Source organism: Rhea americana, unplaced genomic scaffold (genome assembly GCF_003343005.1).
Source record: "Rhea americana isolate MKP2758 unplaced genomic scaffold, rheAme1 scaffold_6, whole genome shotgun sequence".
Lineage (NCBI taxonomy): Eukaryota > Metazoa > Chordata > Aves > Rheiformes > Rheidae > Rhea > Rhea americana.
This window is the reverse complement of record NW_028186756.1, coordinates 1199455-1214160: the sequence shown is the minus strand read 5'-3', so window position 1 is coordinate 1214160 and position 14706 is coordinate 1199455. Positions and strand designations below refer to the sequence as shown.

General features: G+C 38.9%; 1 protein-coding gene across 1 annotated transcript in view; it reads left to right on the top strand.

Moving 5' to 3' along the window:
* Window positions 1-14706, top strand: part of COL4A5 (collagen type IV alpha 5 chain) — a 63799-nt gene that overhangs the window by 30201 nt on the left and 18892 nt on the right. Inside the window, exons 25-37 of the mRNA XM_085319715.1 lie at window positions 52-220; window positions 893-985; window positions 1076-1180; window positions 1784-1881; window positions 2139-2289; window positions 2943-3056; window positions 7562-7729; window positions 8617-8706; window positions 9514-9663; window positions 10934-11032; window positions 12035-12124; window positions 12851-12990; window positions 13740-13866. Coding sequence (XP_085175841.1) covers window positions 52-220; window positions 893-985; window positions 1076-1180; window positions 1784-1881; window positions 2139-2289; window positions 2943-3056; window positions 7562-7729; window positions 8617-8706; window positions 9514-9663; window positions 10934-11032; window positions 12035-12124; window positions 12851-12990; window positions 13740-13866 — 1594 coding nt within the window. The remainder of the gene's footprint in view (window positions 1-51; window positions 221-892; window positions 986-1075; window positions 1181-1783; window positions 1882-2138; window positions 2290-2942; window positions 3057-7561; window positions 7730-8616; window positions 8707-9513; window positions 9664-10933; window positions 11033-12034; window positions 12125-12850; window positions 12991-13739; window positions 13867-14706) is intronic.

Sequence of the window (14706 nt, the reverse complement as noted above, 5' to 3'; positions counted from 1 at the left end):
TCCCGGAAAATACATGCTTTTCTTTCCCATCCTGCTCTTCCTCCTCTTCAGGGAAGTGTTGCATTCAAAGGAGAAATGGGAATTCCAGGTGACCCAGGAATACCAGGTCTTCCTGGAGACAAAGGACTTCCTGGACCTCCTGGTTTTGGTCCACAAGGTTCACCTGGTGAAAAGGGCATCCAAGGTGTATCAGGTCGTCCAGGACCTCCCGGAGTTCCTGGTGAGTTAATCCCTTGAACAAAAGCTTTACAACCAAGTTGTATCCATTTGGCTCAGGAARGCTGGTAGCTGGCTTTTAAGCTTTACTCAAAAACAGTAAAAGACCTTGCATTTATAAGCTCCCTTACTGAAAGTTACCACAGAATCACAAAGTGAGCAGAATTTGTATGTCAACTGTAAGCACTTTACTCATCCTTCTGTCCTAACCTCTGGAGACATTTCTCCTTGACTGACTGTAGTGGAAACACATTGCAACTACCATTTGGCTTAAGCTTAATGGTTGGCAGTGTGACTGCACTGTTATGTCCTTCCTTCAAAAGAAAAATTTGCTTTGAACAAATTTGCTTTGAAGTTGAACACTTTATTGTCAACTACACGGATTATGATGAAGTTCTACTCCTGTCAGCTATGAAACATGCTGTTCACATGATAGGACCTAGGAGGAAGCTAAAAAATGACTTCAAGAAAACTGTCTTAACATAAGCAATGACTCTGAGCTAATAAATACCGTACAGGTTTCAGAGGGGGGGTAAAGCCTACTAGATAAAGTCTTACTGGTGTTAAGTTCTTTGTAAGCTTAGAATGTGGCTAGTATCTTTTCTTTCTGCTCGGAAAAGAAAGAGAGAAAAGAAACTCTGACAGAATGATGCATATTTCCTATCTTTGGTCTCAGGTCCAAAAGGTGAACCTGGTCAGACTATTACAGAACCAGGAGTACCTGGCCCCCCTGGTCCTTCAGGCAGAAATGGTGACCCAGGTCTTCCAGGTAAAGCTGCAATGAGATGTCTGGGGATTTGCTAGAGCCTTTCTTTCTGACTGACTCTTGATAATTACACTGATTTTCTTCTTTGTACAGGAGAGCCTGGTCAGCCAGGTCAGCGTGGCCTGCCAGGCATTCCAGGCGTGAAAGGAGAGCCAGGTATTCCTGGCATTGGACTTCCAGGTCCACCAGGCCCAAAAGGTATATTTGCAGCCAAATATTGGCTAAAAGTGGGGACATTTTGAGAGTTGTACCTCTTCGCTTGGTTCTAGTCAATTAACTTACATCTTTAACAGAATCTTTTAAAAAAATCTTCATATTATATTATTATAATATATTTATATTTCCGTCTTTATATTCTGTTCGAAGTATCAGGAAAAAACTCTGCTGAGCTTATTTCTTTGTCCACCATACTGTTCCTTCATGGTAGCTTACATTTCTCAATAAACCTCGGACAGAAAAGGATGTTGGAAAACCTTTGGAAAATGATGGAAGTTTGGGCTTGACTCATTGTCAATAAGTGATCTCCATATGCTGTCACAAGATTTTAATATTTCTAGTGTGAACTGTTTGTAATTGTCATGAACACAGCATGGGGTGTGCCCCCTTCTGAGAGGAGTCACAAATGTCCTCCATGGCAAAGACTGCATATTCAGCCAAAATAGTACTCCTCAAGTATGCTTGAGCTATCACAGCACCTTTTTCCAGAGATTACTTTTCATGGTCTAAGAATTTTTGGAAGAGTTGTTCTAATGCTCTCTAGTGTTCTGTCCTCTGCTGCCCTAACTTCCATGTCATGTGTAGGTTTCCCAGGTACTCCAGGCCCTCCCGGAGCTCCGGGTGCTCCAGGTCGCCCTGGTCTAGATGGACCTCCTGGACCACCTGGTTTCCCAGGACAGAAGGTCAGTGTTTTCTTGTTTACTGTAAATCTTCACTTTCTTGGAGGTTCCATTGCATAAGTGGGAAGTTGGTGGGGAGGATTTTGCCTCTTCAGATCAGCTTTTGATGGTAAGAAAGTCACATTCTCTATCTGAGGTTTGACCAAGGGTAGGAAAACAGAAATTTAACTCTAAGACAGTGGGAATTTTTTCTTCTGTACTTTAACATTTTCAAGAGAGCATAAACTTGGAACCTTCTTTTTTAAATTTTATTGCTACAGGGGGATCGTGGATTTGGAGTTCCAGGACCTCCTGGAGCCCCAGGACCACCAGGCTTAAAAGGAGTTCAAGGGCCCAAAGGTGATACTGGCTTCCCAGGAAACCCTGGTCTCCCAGGACGAGCAGGTTTTGATGGAACTCCAGGGCCCAAAGGTACGGAGAGCCTTTTCTGTTCTCTATTGAACTCTATAAACACTGCAGCCATGCCAGGAGTTATATGGCAGTGCAGTATAAGCCGTGCTGATTTTGGAGCAATTACATCAGGGTCCCTTTTTCCAAAGTATAGACTTTGCATAAATGGAAGTTTGTGTTCTCAAAAGGCAAGCAAGGGAATAAATAGGAATTTTGTGGGTCAATATGTAAAAGTGTCATCTAGAGATAAATCTATATTAAWATAGATGTAAAATGAGGGGAGAACTGCCATTTTCTTGCACTCTATTTCTACATGCAGAGTGTTAGCAGTTCACAAATCACTACTATTAATCGTTGCCTGTATTATACTGCAGTGTATGCCTGRTTTGCTGGATAGCTTCTGTTGGGTTAGACATGGATTATGATGCAAGAATGTCTCTTTGTAGTCTGGAAATGTAAACTGCATGCATTCCATGAAGATGAGAGCAAATCTTTGGCTTTTCTTTCAGAAATAGCTTCTTGAAGTGTGTTTTTATTTTTTTTTCCTGTGTCAATTATATATTTGGTTATATAGGATCAGATTTCAAGTAAGATATGAAGGCACCACTCTCCTTCTGAAAGCAAGTATCTATGAGCTGAGTTTACTGTTGAACTAAACAAGAATGTTCTTTTAGGTGACCCTGGACCAAGCGGACCACCAGGACTTCCAGGACCACCAGGCATCCCTGGTATTGGTGGCCAAGGTCCACCTGGACCTCCTGGACCTCCAGGACCTGTTGGCCCACCAGGTAAAACTCACATGACCTGTACCCTTCAGTTATTTCTGGCATACACCAAGCAATAGATGGGACGTGGAAGATCCCAGTGAACACATAGGCAAGGAAGGACAGAGACTTTGTCTGTTGGCTTGACTGTCTTGCCAGTACAAAGTTGTGCAGATTCGACATGATGTTTGTTACTGAAGTCAGAAGTGGAATTTCATTCAGCTCTGTCTTTTACACAAGTTAGAGAGATCTTAAGCGTTTAAGTCTGCTGTGGGAGAGAACTTGGAGTCTTACTGCCTAAGCAGGTATTGGGGGCGGGGAAGGATAGTGTAGTGCTTTACATGCTGAAGGTCCTGGGTTCAAGGCCCAGTGGAAGCAGCACCAGGAAATCTTTGGGAGGTTGGACTAGATGATCTCCAGAGGTCCCCTCCAACCTTACTGATTCTGTGATTTCTGTGATATTCTAGGAAGTACTGTAGTTACAAAACCTATAGGAGGGTACATTTATTACAGTACTATTTAGGACAAGACAAAAAGGGACAATGTCACTGCAGAGGTTTTAGGGATACAGAAGAGGAGGCAAGTTGCCTCAGTTGCCTTTTGCTGTGTGTACTGTGCAGTCTTTGGAAAGAAACATTAAGTACACTGTCACACTGCTTTCAAACAGCAGGATATTTTTAAGTTCCAAAGTTGTTTTCTGGCTTACCAAACTCTGTATTCCAAATTCACTGGATGAGAAGTATTTTTAAATAACTAGAAATTTCATTACTGGGTTTGGAAAAYGAGTAGCCAAACTCCTATACAGTGCTAGTGGTCCTCTCTCTACTTACGTGGCAAGTACACATTTATGGGAGTAATTCAGRTTCCCTGACATTCGTAGAATCATAGAATGGTAAGGTTGGAAGGGACCTCTGGAGATCATCTAGTCCAACCCTCAGCATAGACATTGGTAGGCACTTTTTTATTATTTTCAGTGGAAACTGAAGCACAATTTAACTCAGTTAAGGAGAAAGGGAGGAAAACAAGAATATTCCAGGCTAACTGGTTCATTATTTTGTCGAGGAGAAAATACTCTCCAAGCACTGACTGTGTCGATGAGAACTTCTCAATAGAAGACGTCATACAAATTCATCTTGCTATAATCACACCTGGAAAAGAGCTTTAGAATTCCCCCTACAAAAAGTCCTGAGTTCTGGGGTTCTTGATTCCAGCAAACACAGGAATTTTGTGAGACCTGATAGGTTTAAAGTAGATAAACAAAGTGGGATCTAAGCATTGGGATAATTAGGAATATGTCTTGAAATGGAGTTTGATTGTCTTTTATTTAAAATGACTGCTGACGGATGAAGATAGGAACTTGTTCCATCTCTGTGCACAAAGGGTACATGTGCATGTATGTGCACCATTCTGTTCACAAAGCTTGCTTAGGAAAATTTCTTTTTCCCTACACTCAGTGAATGGGCTTGTTGCGCACCAACTCCTGACATTGCAAATGCGTGGCCATTACCACAGTCAGAACGTTCTCTGTGGATGTGAGCATGCCTACAGCTGAAACATTTCAAAACCCACCTGTTTCTTGCCATGCCTGTAAGACTCTTCACATCGCATGTCTGTGACCTACACTTCCTGTGTGTGTTTCTGTGTGCCAGCACTGGGGCTGGCGTTGCACACAATGCATGCTGGAAAACTGATGGCCAGCTGTGAAAGCATGAGTCACAGGTTGGCTGATCTTGCTCAGATCTTTATGAAATGTGAGCTGATATCCAGCAAAGTGCTTAACTTAAAGCTAGGCAAGTGCTTGAGTAAGGAGGCCCAGGGTGCTTAGCATTCTACGTAGGTACTTATTGTAGGTCATGTTTAAGTATTTTTTTTTCCCCCACTAGTTTTTCAGTGGAGAATATGTGGTACCACCAACAGCAAGTCTTGCATGTTCTCAGTGTTAAGAGCTAGGGGCATAAGTGGTGTGAACAATGCGTGCCCAGGTTCCCTTAGCCAGCAGGTGGGCTCACTGCCTAACTGACTGTGCTTGCTATACTGTCCTGAATTTAAAGTTGTATTTGAGACTGAACCAAACCAGAAAGCAAACTCAGGTTTGTTTGCTGGAGGGAGAGAATTTTAGTATAGGGTTTGAACGTTTCATTCAATCCATGTTCTTTTTTTGTCTTTCTGTAACATTTCTTCAGGTGTTGGCCAGAATTTGATTTCATGTGATCAGTGATTTATTCTGCAAAATATCTATTTTGAGAAATGCAAAAATATTACTAGTGTCAGTGGATTGAAATGATTATTATTTTGCGCTTCATGTCTATGCTGACTAATTATCATGGCTACTAACTGCATGATGGCTCTGACATCTAGTGCATGGTTGAAGCTCCCACTGGAGAAGTCCACGTCATTTCTCTTGGCATTGCTAGTTGTCTGGTTTGTGCAATGTCTAATGCTTCCATAACCCATGCCCTATTTTTTTGTCTTACCAGTATGTTTTGATTCTATTCCTTTATGCAAGTAGAGTAACATTTCTGGAGCTTTGTTTTTCAGGTAATCAGGCAAATTCTTGAAAGCGTTTCCCTGTTCAGATTTTCTTTTCTTTGCACCACCATTTCTTCCAATTGTTTGCAGCACCTCAACATCATTCTTCTTTGAAATATGTATCAAATTACTCTAGAATTGATTGGGTTGTCTGTAATACTGTTAAGTATGATACAGAGTTTTAAGATTCAGAAAGGAAATAATGTGAATTTCTATTAGAAAAGTATCTTTACTAGCTATTCTAGATGTTGACAGAGTTTATCCTATTACTAGGTTATGTCTGATTGTCCCATTTTGTTCCCCTTTCTGATAGGGGCCCCTTACATACAGAGTATGTACAGTGCCTATCCATCCTCTTTATTGTTCTTTCTCTACAAAGTAAGGAGTTTCATGCATATGACACCATAGTTTAATGCAATGGTAAGCAATTGCTGAAGAGAAGCATGCTTAATATTCACAACTGGAAGCCTACAGCCTACAAAGTCAGGAAAATATTATCTACCTTTTTAGCATGCAAACAGCAAATCCTGATATCACTGTTAAACGTATTTCTGCAGTCAAGAGTAGGGGTTGCCATCTGTTACAGTGTAATAACGTCTTATAGTTATTCATGGGATTTTAAGTGTGTTATCTCAATAGAGAGACTACACTAGAGCATGTAACATGCAGTATACCATCTCTGCAAATTTAAGGGTGTAAATTCATGCAATAGAAATAGAAGAAATAAAAAATATATATTTAATTATATTTTTGTGTTATAAAATAGAAGCATCTTTTAAAAATCCCTGCCTGAACACATTTACAGTAAGGTAATTCAGATCAACAAGAAGTTAACTGGTAGGGTGTGCTCTGGTGTTTAAAAGGCATCCAAGCCTGTATCTGGTAGTTAAAGTTTTGTGTAAGAGATGGTTTAGAAAAAGAGTCTATTCCTCAGTTGCAAAGAGATGACTAGATAAGAGAGGAATAATTTTTAAAAAGAGATTATATCATAGTATCATAGTATAAAAAGAGATTATATCATAGTATTTGAAAATATTTCACTTGATTTCTTGTTTCTGCATACAATGGTGGCTGCATTTGGAAAAAGATTTCCAAGTTTCCTTACAGTCTGGTTTCTCTTAACTGCATTAGTATTGTATTCCTTGTACTTAGATCTGTTTTCAGTATCTGTAGGGTAGACTTTTTTTTGTTCTAATCTGTATGTGCTTTATTTTGTTTCCTAACTTAACGACTATTACAACTCCTTACTGCTACCTGTCTCAACTTCCTGATGAACTCTAACTCGTTGGCTTTTGAACCTCAGGTTCCCCAGGTACTGTGGTTTCTTTACCAAAGACTTTTCTTAACTTCAAATTTAAGAATGATCTTTTAGTCAGCTGCATTTCAAGAGTAAACATCATCACTGATACACTGTGATATTGTGCACTGAAGGCAAAGGAGCTGTGTGCTTGCTTGAGCAGTGCCTTGGGCTCAGTGTCTTTAACATTAAAGAATATTGAGCAGGTTTTGATAATTCATATTTTTCATTCAGAGGAATTTAATGCAATGCAAAATTTTGTTTATTGTTGAAAAATACTTAGCCTGACATTATCAGTTACCAAATAGTAAAATGGAATCATTAATGGAAATGTACTTGTGAAAATCACTGTACTTAATGATAAAATACAAACTGATCTAATAAATCCTGATGTTTTTTGGTTTATTAATCAGACTTAGATGGTTGTTGAAAAGAGAAGTTGTTCTTTTCCTTTTGATAATTTATTAAATTGCATTTGCTGCAACTTGATAAAATTTCAATAGTGTTTCTTTTTAGGAAAATACAGCCTTTAACTCTTGGGAAGCCATACATGGCTTTAGAAGAATTGCAGACTTTCCGCCAGTACTAGGAATGTGCTGTAGATAAAATTTAGCTGTTCCAACAATACCATGCCTAGAGATGCACAAACCCCAGTSTTGCCTTACTTTTTGCTAAAGGATTGTGTTTTAACAACGTTGTCTAGGGTTGCAGGGCATTCCAGGAGAGAAAGGGGATCCAGGTCCTCCAGGCTTCGACGTTCCTGGTCCTCCAGGTGACCAAGGAACTCCAGGATATCCAGGACCACCTGGCCTCCCAGGGCCGCAGGGTTCGCCTGGACCACCAGGCCGGGATGGAATACCTGGGTTTCCAGGTAAGTTCACATTTGTTACCTATGGACAAAAGGTGAACTGTAATTACAGGTGGGTGTTCTTTATCCTTGGGCATGCCAGCATAATGAGCTTCACTCTTTATCCTATCCATTTAAAGTTYGATACATGTAACTTTTCATGCTTACTTTTTTTTAACTGTAACAAAATTTGTTACATTAAAATCCTTGTCACCTCTCTACTCTTCCCCATTACTCTGATACAAATATTCTCTGCGTTAYCTTGCTTCATAAATTTCAGACAACTTGGATGATCTTTGCAATATTTTTCTAGTTTATTTTTGATACATTTTTTCTAGTCACTGTTACAATTTAGAAATAGAATTATTTTTATGAAGGTGATTGCCAATACTATCAATCTGATCCAGCTCATAGTCTTAAACATTAATTCTCTTATTCTGTGTCAGAGTATTCAGTTAAGACAATCTGTTTCTCCCTCTACAAAAGAAATCTCTAAATTTAATTTTGAGAATCTCTCTCTCTGCATAGATGAGGCAATACAGAAGTTTCTGTAAGTAGTGTATTTGTATTGTCCTTTTGGTTTTCAATAAATATAAGTTTGCTGTAAAACAAGTATGTTTCAGGTCTAAATAAGCTTCCTACTGAAAACAAACAGACAAACAAAAACAATGCAATGCAATGCAAATTCTCTTCTCAAGACTTATGAAAAAGCTGGCACCAACCTCAGATGTAGTTCCATCTGGTCTAGATCTGTAGAAGAACTTAATACTTGTAAATACCTTAAAGCATCTGTCAGGCTCTGTATGTAAGTGCTCATTAATAATACTATAGAGGTGCAGGGAGGTACAACTTAAGTATTGACAGGCTTCAGGGTTTTGTTCAGACTGACGCTGGTGATTCAATGTATTTAGGTGCCAAAGGCGAGATGGGTGTCATGGGAGCCCCTGGTCCTCCAGGGCCTCCAGGAGCTCCTGGAAGAAATGGCCTTCCTGGCTTGAAAGGTAATCTTTCTTTAATMTTCTCTTAAACAGAATGCAGAAGGCTGGTTTCTGTATCCTGTATGGAAAGAGGCTTCATAATAGTAACATCTAGAATTTTATTACTGGGGAAAAGCTTGTGTCATCTTCTTGACTGTGCTGATGTTTAGAAGTGCTTTGCAGTTTCAAGTCATAGTGTCTTCACTGATTTTTTTTTAAGGATGTATTGAAACGTTAGCTATTTTAAAAATGTGACCTCTGGATTGATGGCAGTGAAATAGGGCCRTATTTCTGTAGTATGTTGTTAGGTCTGCTTCAAACAGAAAAAGATCAGTAGCTTTGGGTTGTGAAGTCATCCAGATGAGCTCTATATGTATCACCAAGAAAWGTGTTCTCTCTACATTCTTTCAAATCTTTCACTGGAGATAAATTTTGAAAGGGTTTGGTAGGAAAGAACCCTCATCTCCCTGTAAAAAGGAAGCCGTGAATCCAAAGCTGCTATAGCCATTGCAACTCTTCCATGACAGTGGCACAGTATGGTAGGGTTCTTGGAGTTCATTCAATGTGGGCCAGACAGACAGCTGTTTCCTCTGAGCTGGGCTGACCAGATTCCTTCTTGCATCATACAGATGTTCCTGTGCAGTCCCTTTGCTCAGCTTTACTCCAGAGCTTAACATGCTATGGAGGACCTTGCATAAACTGACTGCTCAGTCAGTAAATTCCACCTTCATGAGTAAATCATAACCTCCCTATGTAACGAAAAGCATCAGAATTATATTAGCCTGCCTTTAGGATTATATTTTTCTCTTTTGTTGTCCATACCTGCTGTAGGCAATAATGGATTACCTGGTCAGCCTGGACCTCCTGGACCAGTAGGACAGAAAGGCGTCAAAGGTGAAGCAGGCCTGCCAGGCCCACCTGGGAAAGTTGATCCAAAACAGCTGGGAGCAAAAGGAGAAAAAGGCGAACCAGGTGTTCCAGGTACAGGACTCTTCATATGGCTGTAGGGTGGGATTTGTCTTCTATACATAATAATGACCTCCGACTGAATCTATTATAGTTCATTCTTTCTTACAGAAGAAATAAATACAGAATAGAGAGCAAGATTCTCTTATTTTATTTTAGGCTTTTTTTTAAAAAAATGATCCAGTTACTGTGTGTACATAGTTTGCAAAGTCCTYGTTCAAATATGCTACTATTATATGGCATACATTATAGTAGCACTAAGATGTTCTCACCAGGATTAAGGTTCAGTCTTCTAGGTGTTACGACGAGAGATGGTTGTCATGGCTGCTGTGCTGCCTGCATTCCTGCCGTATCCCAGGCCTTTTGCATGTGGGATGGAATTGCACAGGTCACCTGCTCATGCATTGCCTCTGGATTTCTCTTTTGGGTGTCTCCTCAAACTACCCTCAGCTGAGCTAGTGTCATCTCTGGCTTTGCAAAGAGTCTCTTCTCATGTGTGTTTCTACTCAGGAAGTTGGAAGTCTGGAAGGTTCTCTCAGCTCACTCAAGTCTGCTCCCTCTCCTTGATTTTTTTTTTCCCCTTTACATTAAGGTGTAAAAATTCAGAGGTCTTCTTTAAACTCTTGTTTAGTCTTGAGAAGAGTAAAAATATTCTACCCTAGAGAGAACCTGAATGTCCTTCACTAATGTTGGCCCAGCTGATTTTGTGCTTACTTAGCTACTGTGTTGATTTCTATGAAGCCTAAGTAAGATTTTTATGTCACTTAGCACTTCCTTTTTTCTCTATTAAATCAGAGCTGTGGAGGGCAGATTTACCTGTGCCTGCAGGACAGCACAAAGTAATGTACAGGATAATAACCAATAGTAACCGTTACTTTTTGTAAAAAGTAATGCAGGTATTTTAGCAGTTTTTTAAAATGTCTCAGTCCCAAAGTGCTTCCTGTGCAGCAAGAAAATTGAATATGTGTATATAAATAATCTAAAAGACAATACAGGGGTTAGCATGAACTCTGCTCATCACTGAGAGACAGTCCCTTCTGGGTGAAGTATACTAGCATTAGTCATAAAGCTATTTCCTTTATTTACAGTATATTGCCCCTGTTCTGTAGGATTTGAAACTTTCCAGAAGCAATATTTTGTGTTCTGTGATACTTCCTCTTGGCTAAGCTAATTACTGAAGAAAAATCTCTGGAATTTGATTCACATATGTATACATCTAATCATTTAATATATGGGGTTTTTTTTAATAGTAGTAATAATGATAAAATTATATTTTGCCTTAAAGGTATTCCTGGCTTATCAGGACAGAAAGGTTTTCAAGGTCTCCCAGGTGACCCTGGCCCACCAGGACTTAGTGGCCCACCAGGTCCCCCAGGATTGCCAGGTAAACAAGCAAGGTGTTAAATGGACAGTTTTGATAATGTGAAAGCTTGTATGCATTTTGATACTGAGGGGTTGGGGTTTGGATATAGATATGCCTAAGCAAGGGCTAAGGATTTACATTTAAAGATGCAGCACAGCTCTGGGAAATTTTAAATCGTTATCCAAACAGCATGCCTCGAGCTCTTTCCTCCTAACAGACCCAAAAGCAGTTTTGAGTTATAGATTCYTCCGAAGATTGGGATTGCCTTTGGGATGACTGGAAAAGTGCTTGCTGCTTGGATAAGCAACAAGACTTGCCTGTTTTGTATGCTTATTTCTTATATTATATTACTTTGCATAGGGCAGAAGATAGAKGAAGAAGATAGATATTGTGAAGGCTAGCTGGATGTAACAGTTTACAGCTTTGCTTTCAAGAATTTCAGGGATTAATTAAAAAAAAAAGTTTCACAGTACTTCTTCCTACAGCTCTGAAATCATCTGAAATCTTGACACTTTGCTCACTGTTTTTCTGCCAGTAATACGAGGATGTAGGACTTGCTCCAGATATCTTGTTGGGCTTTGGGAATTTTCTTAACCTTCCAGGACTCAAACTAGTTTGAGCATTATAGGTCACATTTAATTCCTTAACAGAAGCTACTGAATAACTATTGCAGATAGRGAAGAGATAACATTCTCATTCTGCAGAACAATTCATGAGAGACTGAGTCACGCTGCTACTAGTTTACTTCAGATGGTTTCTAAATCATACTCTGAGATTTGACCCATTTCATTAGACTAATCTCAAGAACAAAGATGATGTCCTAATAAACCTTAGCTCAGAACAAACAAGTTTAAAACTATTTCAGTTCAAATGAGGAGAAAGTAGGCTGGAGCAATCTGAGGCCCAGAGCAATTCCAAATACTTACCCTTTGTAATTAGGTGATGACCATATTCATATGAGAATGCATGAATATCAGAAACTTTTAATTATTCATTAATCAACTAAACACACAACTTTTCTAGGCATCAAGGGAGACACAGGACTTCCTGGGCCGCCAGGACCAACAGGACCTCCAGGGTTAAAAGGTGCTATGGGCGAGATGGGCCTTCCAGGTTAGCTATTGTGCTAATATTTTATTTAATTTTGACAGTACTTCCCATATAATGCAAAGGTGAATCTGCTTGTATGCAATATCTAAGAATGTATTTATAGGATACATGAAGGACGTGTAAAGCCCTATACACGGATTTGTTGAAATAGTACAGAAGAAATTGGAAATACCCATTAAAACAGAAAATTCAGACAGTAAATATATTGTAAATACACATTATTTTTAAGTACTTACAGATGTAGAAGTAGAATGATCTGCTTTTTCGTAATTTTTCTCTTTTTCTGGTGTTTCCGGTTTTCTTCTTGAAATACTTCAGAAGCAAGATGGTTCTGTAAACTCGGCTGTCAAAAGAAAGACATCAGATTCAAGCATACAAGGAGAAGCAGACAGTGAATTCAGTTATTTAGAAAGATTGTTGAAATGAAACTACCGATTTCTGAGGTTTTTATTACTAAATTGTGCCTAATTACTGGCAAGAATATTTGGACTTTTTAAAATTACAAAATTAAAAAGAAAGCTTAGAAATATTGTGAAACAAACATGAGTGAGTTTAGATAATTGTTTATTTTAGTTTGTTTTTAAAAATAAAAGCACATTAGATGTTCAAAACCAAGTACTCTGTTCATTAGTTCTTTCTAGTTGAGTTTGTGTAATTTGAGTGACTTCTGTGAACAACTGCAGAAGACTTATTTATATCTATATAACTCGTATTTTTTGTTTTGGACAGGTCCCCCAGGGATTAAAGGCAGCCAAGGAATAGGAGGACGTCCAGGTCAGCCTGGGCCACCTGGATTTCCTGGATTGAAGGGCGAGAAAGGTGACCCTGGTCTTTCAGACATTGGTATTCCTGGTCCCCCTGGATCAAAGGTACATTTACAAAATTCTTCAATGAAACAATCACATGAGGAAAGGAGAGCTCATGTTGATTTTTTTAACTATAATTTTTATATACATATATATGCATAATTTATAAATATATGTATGTATGCATAAATTCTAATTTTCAAGGTGAAAGTATTTATATACAATTTCATCTGGTTAGAGCGGAAGATTKTTACCTGCATTCTAGGTTGTGTTCAGTTAGTGGTCTGGTCTGTGCTGACACCTGCTGACATTTCCATAGTTGGTAGGGAGTTATAAGATGAATATCTTTGTTCCAATGTTTTATGAGGCAGTAAATTTTGAAAATAACAATATRCATTTAAGAATAAATTACTAAGGAACTGATATATCATGATTACTTGGGCTTAAATTTTAAACTCTCTATAAAACATTTGCATCAAAGTTTACAAACATCCTTCCTTCTGTCATTCACAAAAACTTGTCTTTTTCAAGATGTACAGAGTATCTAGGGAACACAGTTCTTTAATTTAGGCCAACTTTGGGGRAAAGGTGTAAGGGACACTTTATGTACAAATTGTAGGAGCTCCTGTTAAAATCTTTACAATGGCCATTTTCAAGTAATCTTTATTACTGTGTGAGATAGTGTTAACTGGATATAAGGAGAATGTGCAGAATATAATGATGACCTTGTTGTGATTGTAAAATAGAAATATACAGGAAGGACTACTTTTATTAAAATGACTTGGTTCTTGTTTCTACTTAATGTTTTCTAGGGTGATCTTGGTTTGCCTGGATACCCAGGCAGTCCAGGCAGTAAAGGTATAGCTGGAAATCCTGGTTTGCCTGGATTGCCAGGCAATCCAGGTGCTAAAGGAGAGCCAGGACTTCCTGGATTCCCAGGTAATTCTGCATTCCACTGAGCTGGAATTTCTTGTCTTTTCCCTCTTGATCTTTCTCCGGTACACACATCTTAAACACAGTGGGTAATTGGTGGAGGGCTGCAGTTTCTTTTAAAGTTTTTTTAGCCACCTAGTGTGTCTAAGCGTTATTCTGTTGGAACTGTCACTGCAAGTATAAATGTGTTGGTACATCACTTCAGAATTCCTTCTGAAGTTACTCTGAATTTCTTCTGAAATCTGTCTTGAAAGGATGCAGTGGTTGTATTCACCACTTGGTCATTCACAGCTGTCAGACTCTTAACTTCTCTGACCACAAAATACCTATGTTTGGCCCCATAGTTAACCTTCATGAATCAGTAAGAAAATGTCATCAGAAAAGCTGAGCTTTTAATAGAGTTTATTATCTATTAAAAAAAAAAAGTTCAGAAAAAAATCTTCTTCTGAAACAATGAAATTAGGTTTTGTGCTTTTCTTTAGAAATATTAATAGAGACTGCTTGTAAGTACATGTAGGTCAGTTTTTTCAAGTCTCAATTTTATGGTATCCTATATTTGACTTAAAAGAAACATTTTGTCTATGCTGAATTGCAACTATAAGGGCTGTTCCTACAAATGTGCTTGAGCAGTCTTTAATGTAGGAAGGTAGGGCATTTACAACAGTGCAGTCAGGACTGCAGTAAGCTTAGCAGAGAACAAAACCTGGCCATGAACCTGAGAGTATTTAACCTGTGTTGCATGTCATGCCTAAAAGACTGTTTTCAGGCAGAATGGTGTATTCAGGCCCTGCCTTGATCATGTTCCAGTGCTCTTCAGAACAGTCATACTCCAAGAAATGGATTTTC